We start from the raw sequence: 13,818 nt of genomic DNA on the forward strand, positions 1-13,818 counted from the left end.
ACACAGTTTGGTGGCTAAGCAAAAATGTATGTGCTCAACATTTAGCAAGATGTTCCAGTCCTTTCATCTGCTCTGCACAAGCTCATGTCCAGATCCGCAGGGACATCAGTTGCAAAGCAAATTCAGGCAAATTCATGCCCAAGAAGCTGAAGGACAACAGCTCAGAGGGAATTCTATAGATTAAAGTACTGATTTATAAACAGAATTTAGTGTTTTACCACTTTAGCCTTTTAACTTTAATTACATCCAACATAGCTTCTGACTTCCTGTTCCATATATTTTGTAAGATACAATAATTTTATGCCTTTGCATTATATTGCTGATGCAAAACAAAAAAATTCAAAATTATGTAAGATGTTATAAGTTTCTAAGTACATCAGAATTCAGTTAATGCAAATTCTCCTGGCCAACATCCTTATGAATTGTATATTCATCCAACTCAAATCTACTATTTAATCACAGTAGGATGTCATAATGAAGGATAAAAATGCTTGTAAAGTTATAGAAATAACTGTAAGTAACACAATAGTTTACAATCTGATCATAAAGATGGACTCAAGAATTTTTATTTGGATTTTTAAAAATATATTATATGCACTCTCACCACACTTTCAGAAAGGGGAGAACAGGAAAAAAAAACTTAATATACCAAAAAATATTCAGTACTGCTGACAGCAATCATTTATACAATAAAGGAGTTCAAGTTAACTCAGAATACTTGAGTTGGTAGTTTTGAATGTTAGTAGAGACTTTTTCAATCAGGAATATGTAATAGCTATACATCATTAATACCTCTTGGCTTTGACCATTACTTGTGTAAACTGCAACTTCTTTAAAAATCTCATTACTAGAAAGCACAGAAAATTGCTTACCACTTTTCTCTGATGTCCGTAAAAATATCATGTCAGCAGGAATGCGCTGATTCTGAAATGAAAGGTGATAATGGTAAATACATGAGCTCACACGTCTTCATTTCAAAATATCTAATGAAGATGTAATTTAATATAACAGAATCTACATGACAGATAAATGACTTTCATCAGCCCAACAGGCTGGCAGAAAAATTCTCCTACCTTACTTCTTCACATTCTCATATCCTTCTATTGTTCCTGTACTTCGAACCAGTCATTAAATGGACTGACATTTCAACCATTCCAATGACTTCCACAATATCACCATTTGTGAATATATTCTTGAATCTGAATTGCTTATTTTATGGCACCTAGATTTGAACTCCTCTACAATTAGAACCACATCTGACCTTTCAAACCAACATTTTATTGACATTTTACTTTCTGTAATCCGTTCATTCTTCATGGCACCATAACTGATGACATCTTTAGGAAGTGCACCAACTTCAGCTCCTGACTGACGAGGTCAAGGAACTGAAGCTGGATGTATCAGGACCATCCAGGAGGCCAAAAACATCAGGTGAGATTTTACTGAGGTGGTCACACCCAGAGTGCAGCCTTGAAATGATAAAAGAGTGACCACCAGGAGAAGTAAGGAGAATAAACAGTTAGTGCCTCAGCAATAAGTGTACCTCTTTGGATACTACCAAGGGATGGGGAGGGATGACCTATCAGGGCAGCAGCAGCAGTCATACCAGTAGTACTGTGACAAATCTGTGGCTCAGGAGAGGAGGGTAAAGTCAGGTAGCATGATAGAGATATGAGACTCAATAGTTACTGGATAAACAGGATATTCTGTGGCCATGAATAAGAAGCCAGGATGGTGTGTTGCCTCTCAGATACTAGGGTCAAGGATGGCTCAGAGAGGCTGCAGAACTTCCTCAAGAGGGAAAGTGAGCAGACGGCTCAAGCTGTACAATGGGACCAATGACGTGGGTAGAAATGGGGGAGAAGTCCTGTGCAGCAAGTATAGGGAGTTCGGAGAGAGGCTGAGCAGCAGGACCCTGAAGGTAGTAATCTCTGGATTACTCCCAGTGCCACATGTTAGCCAGGGCTGAAATAGGTGATAGTGCAGATGAATGAGTGGCTGAGGAACTGGTACGGGGGTAGAGTTTCAGGTTCTTGGATAATTGGGATCTTTTCTGAGGCAAGATGTACCTAAATGGGAAGGAAACCAACATCCTGGCCTGGAAGTTCACTGGTGCTACTCACAAGAGTTTAAACTGGTTTAGCAAAGGGAGTGGGAACCAGAGGACCAACTGAGGAAGTGGAGGGATGGAGAGGAAGGCAGATGTCAGGGCCAGTAAAAGCTGGCAGGAGCAAAGTAATATGATGGGATGGACAGTTTGAAATGTGTGTATTTTAATGCTAGAAGTATTATATTACCCATAATAACACCTTTACTAGGTGCTGAACTTCAAGTATGGATCAGTACATGGAACTATGATATTGTGGCCATTACAGATACTTGGATAAGAGGGGGACAGGAATGGATGCTTAACGTCCCAGGGTTTCAATGTTCTGGAAAAGATAGTGGGGCAGTTGTACTACTAATCAAGGACAATATCATATCTGCACTGAGGGAACATAATGGAATTAAGTTCCTCCACTGTCTATATGGGCAGAAATTTTTAAAAAAGGGCGCAATCACTCTAATGGGATTGTACTAGAGACTCCCCAGTACCACCGGGACATTCAGGAACAGGTATGTAGGGAGATTAAGAAAAGATGTAAAAACAATAGGGTTTTGTCATGGGGTCTTCAACTTCTCCAAGATAAAGATTTGACTTACCTTCTGAGTGCAAGAGGTTTAGTTGGGGCGGAATTTGTTAGATGCATCCAAGAAGGGTTCTTTAATAAATAATCCAACAAGAGGAGGGTCTGTACTGGACCTCATGTTCAGTACTGAGCCTGAACAGGTGACTGATTTTTTTTAGTAGATGAACAGTCAGGGAACAGTGCCCACAACTCTTTAAGTTTTAAGTTATATAAGTATAGACCTTCTGGAAAAATATAAAATTGGAGCAGGGTTAGTTAATTGGGAAATGCCATTTGTGGGCAAGTCCACATCTGACATGTGGAGGGTATTTAAGACCTACTGCACAGAACACAAGCTGAGAAAGCTAGAATCAAACAGAGCTCTTGAGGATTATAAAGAAGCCAGAAAAGAACTCAAGAGAATTAGGAAAGCCAAGAGTTGCTATGAAATATCCTAGCAAGTAGGATTAAAAGGAAGCGCAAGACATTTTATACATACATCAAGAGCAAAAGGAGAGGGAGAGGGTAGGACCACTCAAGGACAAACCAGGCAATATTTGCTTGGATGCAGAGGACGTGGGTAAAGTTCTTAATGAGTGCTTTACATCAATATTTGCCAAGAAGGAAATAGAGGATAAGGAAGTCAGTGCTGAGCATATTTCCAGTAAGATGGCAGCGTGTTCAGACCCAGTGGCCTCTCCAAGGCCAAATAAATGTATTTTTGTCTTTTTTTATAATCGCAAGACAATGATAGACATTAAGAACTTTAAGTACTGCAGATCTACCCCTGTCAGCGAGCTGCTCATTGAAGGTGGACCTGAAGGAGATGCACCTATTTCTTTAGTGGTTTGAACGGGGCACGACTGCACAAGCACGTGGAGGTCGGCCAGTGGGAACAGCGAGAAGAGGTTAAAAGGAAGAGAGATTTACAGAGCGGGTGTCGGAGGAACAGGCGATGGAGTAGTGGGAGACAGAGTAGGAAGGCTTTGGCTCAATGGGGCTTAGGTGATAAGGGGTCGAGGCCAGGTAGGTTACCTGCTTAAAATTAAGACAAAGAAGCTATGTGAGGCTGGTTTTCTGCGCTCGGTGGCAGATGTGGGAGGTCCTGGAAGCTCCAGGCCTCCCAGACAACCACATCTGCACCAGGTGTGTCGAGCTGCAGCTCCTTATGGACCAGGTTAGGGAACTGGAGTTGCAGCTCGATGACCTTCATCTGGTCAGGGAGGTGTTAGAGAGGAGCTATAGGCAGGTAGTCACTCCGGGGCCTGCGGAGACAGCTAAGTGGGTAACAGTCAGGAGAGGAAAGGGCAAGAAGCAGGTGCTAGTGGCTGTCCCCCTTAACAATAAAGTAACAGTGGTCGTGCACACAGTCTGGTCCTCTGGCTCAGAAGGGTGGGGAAAGGAAGAGGATGGCAGCAGCGATAGGGGACTCTACAGTGAGGGAGTCAGAGAGGCAATTCTGTGGACGCAGGGAAGAAATGTAGATGGTAGTTTGCCTCCCAGGTGCCAGGGTCCAGCATGTTTCTGATTGCGTCCATGATATCTTGAAGTGGGAAGGAGAACAACCAGGGGTTATGGTATACATTGGTACCAACAACATAAGTAGGAAAAAGGAGGAGGTCCAGAAAACAGACTACAGGGAGTTAGGAAAGAAGTTGAGAAGCAGGAACTCAAAGGTAGTAATCTCGGGATTACTGCCTGTGCCACGTGACAGTGCGTATAGAAATAGAATGAGGTGGAGGATAAATGCATGGCTAAGGGATTGGAGCAAGGGGCAGGGGTTCAGATTTCAGGATCATTGGGACTGCTTCTGGGGAAGGTGTGACCTGAACAGAAAGGAGGATGAGTATTATGAATAAAGTGGATGAGTTTAGACCGTGGATCAGCACTTAGAGCTATGATGTTGTGGCCATTACAGAGACTTGGATGGTGCAGGGACAGGAATGGTTACTTCAAGTGCCAGGCTTTAGATGTTTCAGGAAGGATAGGAAGGGAGGCAAAAGAGGTGGGGGCATGGCACTGTTGATTAGGGATAGTGTCACAGCTGCAGGAACAGAGGAAGTCATGGAAGGGTTGTCTATGGAGTCTCTGGGTGAAAGTTTGGAATAGGAAGGGGTCAATAACTCCACTGGGTGTTTCCTTATAGACCGCCCAATAGTAACACGGACATCGAGCAGCAGATAGGGAGCCAGATTCTGGAACGGAATAATAACAACAGGGTCGTTGTGGTGGGAAATCTTAATTTCCCAAATATTGATTGGCATCTCCCTAGAGTGAGGGGTTTAGATGGGGTAGAGTTTGTTAGGTGTGTTCAGGAAGGTTTCTTGACACAATATGTAGATAAGCCTACAAGAGGAGAGGCTGCATTTGATCTGATATTAGGAAATGAACCTGGTCAGGTGTCAGGTCTCTCAGCAGGAGAGCATTTTCGAGATAGTGATCACAATTCTATCTCTTTAACTATAACACTGGAGAGGGATAGGAACAGACAAGTTACGGAAACATTTAATTGGAGTAAGGGGAAATATGAGGCTGGAAGCATAAATTGTAAACAGATAGTCTCAGGGAAACGTATGGAAGAAATGTGGCAAATGTTCAGGGGATATTTGCGTGGAATTCTGAGTAGGTACATTCCAATGAGACAGGGAAAGGATGGTAGGGTACAGGAACCGTCGTGTACAAAGTCTGTTGTCAAACTAGTCAAGAAGAGCTTACAAAAGGTTAAAAAAAAACTAGGTAATGATCAGAATCTGGAAGATTATAAGGCGAGCAGGAAGAAGTTTAAGAATGAAATTAGGAGAGCCAGAAGGGGCCATGAGAAGGCCTTGGCGGACAGGATTAAGGAAAACCCCAAGGCATTCTACAAGTACGTGAAGAGCAAGAAGATAAGACATGAGAGAATACAACCAATCAAGTGTGACAGTGGAAAAGTGGGTATGAAACCGGAGGAAATAGCGGAGGTACTTAATGAATACTTTGCTTCAGTATTCACTACGAGAAAAGGATCTTTGCAATTGTAGGGATGATTTGCAGTGGACTGAAAAGCCTGAGAATACAGATATTAAGGAAGAGGATGTGCTGGAGCTTTTGGAAAGCATCAAGTTGGATAAGTCACCAGGACCAGGCAGGGTGTACCCCAGGCTACTGTGGAAAGCAAGGGAGGAGATGGCTGAGCCTCTGGCGATGATACTTGCATCATCAATGAGGACGGAAGAGGTTCCAGAGGATTGGAGGGTTGTGAATGTTGCTCCCTTCTTCAAGAAAGAGAGTAGGAATAGCCCAGGAAATGAAAGAACAGTGAGTCTTACTTCAGCAGTTGGTAAGTTTATGGAGAAGATCCTGAGAGGCAGGATTTATGAACATTTGGAGAGGCTTAATATGATTAGGAATAGTCAGCATGGCTTTATCAAAGGCAGGTCGATGCTTACGAGCTTGATTGAATTTTTTGAGGATGTGACTAAACACACTGCTGAAGGTAGAGCAGTAGGTATAGTGTATATGGATTTTAGCAAGGCATTTGATAAGGTACCCCAAGAAAGGCTTATTGAGAAAGTAAGGAGGCATGGGATCCAAGGGGACATTGCTTTGTGGATCCAGAAATGGCTTGCCCACAGAAGGCAAGGAGTGATAGTAGACGGGTCATATTCTGCATGGAGGCCGGTGATCAGTGGTGTGCCTCAGGGATCTGTTCTGGGACCCCCTACTCTTAGTGATTTTTATAAGTGACCTGGATGAGGAAGTGCAAGGATAGGTTAGTAAATTTGCTGGACACAAAGGTTGGGGGTGTTGTAGATAGTGTGGAGGGCTGTCAGAGGTTACAGCGGGACATTGATAGGGATAGGATGCAAAACTAAGCTGAGTAGTGGCAGATGGAGGTCAACACGAATAAGTGTGAGATGATTCATTTTGGTAGGTCAAATATCATGGCAGAATATAGCATTAATAGTAAGACTCTTGGCAGTGTGGAGGATCAGAGAGATCTTGGAGTCCAAGTCCATAGGACACTCAAAGCTGCTAATCAGGTTGACTCTGTGGTTCAGAAGGCATACAGTGCATTGGCCTTCATTGAGTTTAAGAGCCGAGAGGTAATGTTGCAGCTATACAGGACCCTAGTCAGACTCCACTTGGAATGCTGTGCTCAATTCAGGTTGCCTCTCTACAGGAAGGATGTGGAAACCTGTCAGGTGCAGAGGAGATCTGCAAGGATGTTGCCTGGATTGCGGAGCATGTCTTATGAGAATAGGTTGAGTGAACTCAGCCTTTTCTCCATGGAGTGACTGAGGATGAGAGGTGACCTGATAGAGGTATATAAGATGATGAGAGGCATTGATCGAGTGGATAGTCAGAGGCTTTTCCCCAGGGCTGAAAGGGCTAGGACAAGAGGGCATAGTTCTAAGGTGCTTGGAAGTAAGTACAGAGGAGGAGGTCAGGAGTAAGTTTTTTTTACACAGAAAATAGTGAGTGCTTGGAATGGGGTGATAGCCGCCGGGGTAGAGGCGGAAACAATAGGGTCTTTTAAGAGACTCCTGGATAGCTGCACAGAGCTTAGAAAAGTAGAGGGCTATGGCTAAAGCCTAGGTAGTTCTAAGGGAGGGACAGGTTCAGCACAACTTTGTGGACTGAAGGGCCTGTATTGTGCTGTAAGTTTTCTATGTTATTGCACATTACGGGAAGGCATCGGATTTGGTGCATGAAGACAATGTGCAGCCTAACAGTGAATATGTGTTTTTGACCCTTCTCTTGAGATCCCAAAACCATTTTGCACATTGATAATGTAAAGTGCTGCACATCCATTCCCCTTATTTTATTGGAAAGGCAGAGGCAGGGGAACTGTGTCATCTTGGTTGTAGCGAGGACGACCTCAGAATGCAGGCTTTCTTCGAAGGAGTCCAGGAGAGGAGATGCCAGAGGCAGTATAGCGCAGCATCACGGTGGGTTGGGAACTAGCTCCTACCATTGATGCTGCCCTCCAGTGTTTGCTTGATGGAAGGCAAGTTGGACTGCATGCATACATTCGTTAGCAGACTGCTGAGAACTGCTTGTTCTTCCTAATAACAACCATGCACCATCAATTTACAGGTCATGCCACTCAGTGATTTGGGCTATCTATTTATTACTATGTGGCTGTATGTTTACTGCTATCTTATAAGTGCTATACGTGCCTTGTGCTGTGTATGACTGTTGGTACTATGTTTTGCACCTTGGCCCTGGAGGGACACAGTTTTGTTTGGCTGTATTCATGGATGGTTGAATGATAATTAAACTTGAACTTGAAGTGGAAGGGAATTTTGAGGTAAAGGAGGTAGTGTTAGATCTCTCAAAGAGCATTAAAGTAGATAAGACCCAAGGACTGATGGGATATACCCCAGTTTATCAAGACAGGCAAGAGATTACTGATCTCTTAACAATATTTTCATGTCCTCTCTAACCACAGGCATGGACCTAGAAGACTGTTCAGTAGCTAATGTTGATCCATTATTCAAGTAAGAAACTATAGATCAGAGAGTCTCGTGTCAGTGGCAGGGAAGTTACTGGAGAGAATTCTTAAGGATAGAACATTACAGCACAGAAACAGGCCTTTTGGTCCTTCTTGGCTGTGCCAAACCATTTTTCTGCCTAGTCCCACTGACCTGCACCTGGCCCATATCCCTCCATACACCTCTCTTCCTTGTACCTGTCCAAGTTTTCCTTGAATGTTAAAAGCAAGCCCGCATTTACACCTTCATCTGGAAGCTCATTCCACACTCCCACCACTCTCTGTGTGGAGAAGCCCCCCACTAATGTTCCCTTTATACTTTTCCCCCTTCACCCTTAACTCATGTCCTCTGGTTTTTTTCTCCCCTAGCCTCAGTGGAAAAAGCCTGCTTGCATTCCATCAATCTACACCCATCATAATCTTATATACCTCAATCAAGTCTCCCCTCATTCTTCTACACTCTGGAGAATAAAGTCCTAACCGATTCAATCTTTCTCTGTAACTCAGTTTCTCAAGTCTCAACAACATCCTTGTAAACCTTCTCTGCACTCTTTCAACCTTATTAATATCCTTCCTGTAATTTGGTGACCAAAACTGTACACAATACTCCAAATTTGGCCTCATACAACCTCACCATAACATTCCAACTGATACTCATTACTTTGATTTATAAAGGCCAATGTACCAAAAGCTCTCTTTACTACCCTATCTACCTGTGACACCACTTTTAGGGAATTTTGTATCTGTATTTCTTGATCCCTCTGTTCTGCTGCACTCCTCAGCATCCTATCATTTACTTTGTATGTTCTACCTTGGTTTGTCCTTCCAAAGTGCAATACCTCACACTTGTTTGTATTAAACTCCATCTGCCATTTTTCAGCCCATTTTTCCAGCTGGTCCAGATCCCTCTACAAGCTTTCAAACCTTTCCTCACTGTCCACTACACCTCCAATAATCAGCAAATTTGGTGATCCAATTTACCACATTATCATGCAGATCAATGATATAGATGACAAACAACAATGGACCCAGCACTGATCCCTGTGGCACACCACTAGTCACAGGCCTCCACTCAGACAAGCAATCCTCCACTACCACTCTCTTACTTCTCCCATTCAGCCAATGTCTAATCCAATTTACTACCTTACCATGTACACCTAGTGACTGAATCTTCCTAACTAACCTCCCACGCGGGACCTTGTCAAAGGCCTTACTGAAGTCCATGTAGACAACATCCACTGCCTTCCCTTCATCCACTTTCCTGGTAACCTCCTCAAAAAACTCTAATAGATTTGTTGAATATGACCTACCATGCGCAAAGCCGTGTTGACTCTCCCTAATAAGTGCCTGTCCATCCAAATACTTGTAGATCTCATCCCTTAGTACTCCATCCAATAATTTACCTACTACAGATGTCAAACTTACCAGCCTATAATTTCCCAGATTACTTTTAGAGCCATTTTTAAACAATGGAACAACATGAGCTATCCTCCAATTCTCTGGCACCTCACCCATAAATACCAACATTTTAAATATATCTGCCAGGGCCCCTGCAAATTCAACACTTAGTCTCCTTCAAGGTCCGAGGGAATACCCTGTCAGGTCCTGGGGATTTATCTACTCTGATTTACCTCAAGATAGCAAGCACCTCCTCCTCTTCAATCTGTATAGGTTCCATGACCTCACTACTTTTTGCCTCATTTCTATTGACTCCATGCCAGTTTCCTTAGTAAATATCGATGCAAAAAAACCATTTAAGATCTCCCCCATTTCTTTTGGTTCCATACATAGCTGACCAGTCTGATCTTCAAGAGGACCAATTTTATCCCTTACTATCCTTCTGCTCTTAATATACCTGTAGAAGCTCTTTGGATTATCCTTCACCTTGACTGCCAAAGCTACCTCATGTCTTCTTTTAGCCTTCCTGATTTCTTTCTTAAGTACTTTTTTGCACTTTTTATACTCAAGTACCTTATTTGCTCCCTGTTTCCTATACATGTCATACACCTCTCTCTTCTTCTTTATCAGAGTTCCCATATCCCTAGAGAACCAAGGTTCCTTATTCTTACTCACTTTGCCTTTAATCCTGACAGGAACATACAAACTCTGTACTCTCAAAATTTCTCCTTTGAAGGCCTCCCACTTACCAACGACATCCTTGCCAGAGAACAACCTGTCCCAATCCACGCTTTTTAGATCCTTTCTCATTTCTTCACATTTGGCCTTTTTCCAGTTTAGAACCTCAACTCAAAGACCAGATCTATCTTTATCCATGATCAAGTTGAAAATAATGGTGTTATGATCACTGGAACCAAAGTGTTCCCCTACACACACTTCCGTCACCTGTCCTAACACATTTCCTAATAGAAGATCTAATATTGCATCCTCTCTAGTCGGTACCTCTATATATTTATTTAAAAAACTTTCCTGAACACATTTTACAAACTCTAATCCGTCTAGACCTTTGACAGTATGGGAGTCCCAGTCAATATGTGGGAAATTAAAATCCCCTAATATCACAACTTCATAGGATTTATGAATATTTGGAAAACAATGGCCTTATTAGGGAGAGCCAGCATGGCTTTGTGCAGGGCAAGTCATGTCTTACTAATTCGATCAAGAATTGCAAATGGCAGAAATCCAAAATAAGAATATGGAAAATACTCCAGTCAGGTTGCATCTGATTGAGGGTCTTCAGTCTGCATATTTCTCTTCCCACAAATGTGGTCTGGCTTGCTAAGTATTTTCAGCAATTATATGTTTTAATATATAAAAAGAATCAAGTTTAGTGAAAAATGGTGAAGGAAACTGGAAGGTGCAGAGAATTTAGAAAACATTTTGACATTCATTCTCATCTGCAGCACTTAATACAGGAAAATATAAAAAGCAACATAATAATGTTGTAAATACACTGTTCCTCCAATCTATGAATTTGTGCTACATAATTCAGCAAAAGATCCAGGTTATACTGTTTGGAAACTAAACATTTATCCACATGACCCCTTCTATACCAGATAGATCACACATTTTCTCCTACTAAACTGGCAAAGATCCAACTAACAGCTCTCAGGTTACTGGTATCATCCGAACAAACTTGCAATGGAATATTGTCAACAAGTGGATGAAACCCAAGTAAAAATCACGCACCTCTCCTGTCCAAGAGCAGAAGATTGAATGGCAGCTGCAGAGGGGGTTTTACTATGGAAAATTATTCATTACCTGTGTCTATATATGCACATGCAATATTTATGCACAGGTTATTCCATACTTTTCTTACAACTAACACGATTCCTCTTACTGATTAAAAGAACTTGCTCATTTTTATATGCTACTACAAATTTAGTCTAGTATTCATTACATTTATAGTTAATGAAACGATTTAACTACATCAACATTATCAGCTCATACAACATATAGAAAACTGGACTAAACAATCTCATCATTAAAAAAATCACCTCCTAATCGATGGCAAATCAGTAAGCTTCTAATTTTCCTATATAGGTTCATATTACAAGGCAGAGCAAACTTTGAAAATACAGCATTAATATGTTGCTTTTTATATCCTCATGTATCAAATGCTACAGATGAGGGTGAATGGCAAGCTTTGAAAAGTCAGTCTAAATTGTAAAGTTATTATCATGCCTGAATTCCCAAACAGGCCAAGTTGCAGATGCACTCAAGGATCACTACATAAAGAACTTCCCAGCTTTGCAGACTTATAGTAACCTGCAGCTGTTTGATACCCAAGATTTTTTAATCTCATCTTGTATCTCCTCATTTTAAGACCTTCCTTCAAACAGTTCTTAATTTTAAAAATTTAATGCTCATTTTTGACTGATCAATCTACTGTTAAATGTCACAGATTATTTCCACACATAATACAGCACCTTGTATTTCAAAAGGTTAGTTTGTCACTGACTGGCAGGAGACTCCACAGTAAGTGCAAATGCAAGTTTTAGTGTTGGAACAGGAAGGAGCGTAGGGAAGAATATTTGCAATTTAAAAGGTTGCAGACATAGACAGGCCAACACTTTAACACAAAAATAAAGCCTGGTAGGATACAAGCTCAACAATGTAAAGAAATAAAACCTAACACTGGAAAAAATGCAGCAACATATGGAGTATTTTGATATGTGTCTTTTTGCTTAATGTCCGCAAATTTTTATTTCACATCTTTAGTCTGTGCACTTCTCTCATGCAAAGTTATTTTTAATAACTTTGTCATGCTTGCCTCCTTTGGATTTACCACACTGCCTTTTATTACAACCTCATGTACACTTCCGTACATTATGAAAATTTCATTACCAAGTAGTAAAGTACACCAATAACTTTATATAGCATCACAGCAGAAGCATCTGCTTCTTCTCCATTCTTGAGGATAAAGGTGGCTGTCATTTGCCACCATGACAGTTTAACACACTCAGAGACAAGTATAAAAAGGCATGGATATTACTGAACATAGGGGACTCCTCTGATCTTGCCACTGATACTTTCCAATCACCTGTAGCAGATATAGCATTAATGGAATTACCAATGTACTTTTAGAGGCAATTATGATAAAGAATTTTTATAAAAATTCTTTTGTTCTTTTTAGTATTAGTCAATTGTATTTAATAGTGAGCAGTGCTGTAGGAAGCATAATAAGGCTTCAGTAAAACAATAGTAATTACTTATTAATATGCAAGTCATTGCAGTAAATGCATAAATACACACCTTCTCAACTATGATCAGATCTCCCACCTGGATGTCAGAGCTCTTCACCTGCACTTTACCTGTGTATAAAATCAATTAATATTTATTCACTTTAATGAACAACATAAAACTACATTTTACACAATTAAGATGCAGCTTCTTTTTGGTCTGATTATCTGTAAAACATAAAAGGTTCTGCTCAGACTCCGTGTTTTTGAAGGCTTTGCTGTATGCTCCTTTGAACTGAGCAAGAAATATCATATTATTGTATGATACAAGATCCTGTGAGGAAATGACGGTAAATAACAAGGATCAGAGAAACAAGATAGTGATGAAAGCAGTCACTAAAATGGAGATGTTTGGAACTTTTGGCGGGTGGTGATTTCCTGGATTTCACCATCTTGGAGCATTTTATTTTAAAAGTACATACATTTTTGAAAGATAAGGGAATTGCGAGTTTATGGAGAGCTGGCCAGAAATGGAAATGAGACAAGGACTGGGGCAGATCAGCCATTAACATATTCAGACACATGACAGGTTTGTGGACTGAGTACCCGACTCCTACTTCAATTATGTTCTAATGTTAACGTTATCAATGATTACGAAGGACAATGCTTCCAATTAAGAGGACAACATATTCCTATCAAAATAAACTAATTTCTATTGATGAACATGAGTTTGAAAACTTCAGTTGATCAATATCATGCATAAGTGTTTTAAAAAGTTATGAGTTGTTTTCAGAATATAGCAGCAGTTCAATAGTTAATTAATTAAAGAACACATCTGTGAATAGTATAAAAATTGTACAATACCTCCTAACCTTTTTTAACATTTTAAACTGAATGGAACATTTTAATCACTTCATAATTTATAGAAGCCAGATTACAAATGGTGATGTACATACATCATGTATACCTAATGTAAATGGTAAAAACTTAACAACCATATTAAATTTCTGTTCATTCAATAGCTGTTCATTAA

General features: G+C 40.8%; 1 protein-coding gene across 3 annotated transcripts in view; it reads right to left on the reverse strand.

Annotated features, from left to right (window-relative positions):
* The window catches only part of atp9b (ATPase phospholipid transporting 9B), a 321,211-nt gene that overhangs the window by 219,787 nt on the left and 87,606 nt on the right, over nucleotides 1-13,818 (reverse strand). For all 3 annotated transcript variants that reach the window (XM_059972582.1, XM_059972575.1, XM_059972567.1), the window contains exons 6-7: nucleotides 12,859-12,917; nucleotides 873-924 (exon numbers count right to left, since the gene is read on the reverse strand). In XM_059972582.1, the coding sequence (XP_059828565.1) occupies nucleotides 873-924; nucleotides 12,859-12,917 (111 nt within the window). The remainder of the gene's footprint in view (nucleotides 1-872; nucleotides 925-12,858; nucleotides 12,918-13,818) is intronic.

The sequence above is a fragment of the Hypanus sabinus genome, chromosome 1 (genome assembly GCF_030144855.1).
Source record: "Hypanus sabinus isolate sHypSab1 chromosome 1, sHypSab1.hap1, whole genome shotgun sequence".
NCBI classification, from domain to species: Eukaryota; Metazoa; Chordata; class Chondrichthyes; order Myliobatiformes; family Dasyatidae; genus Hypanus; species Hypanus sabinus.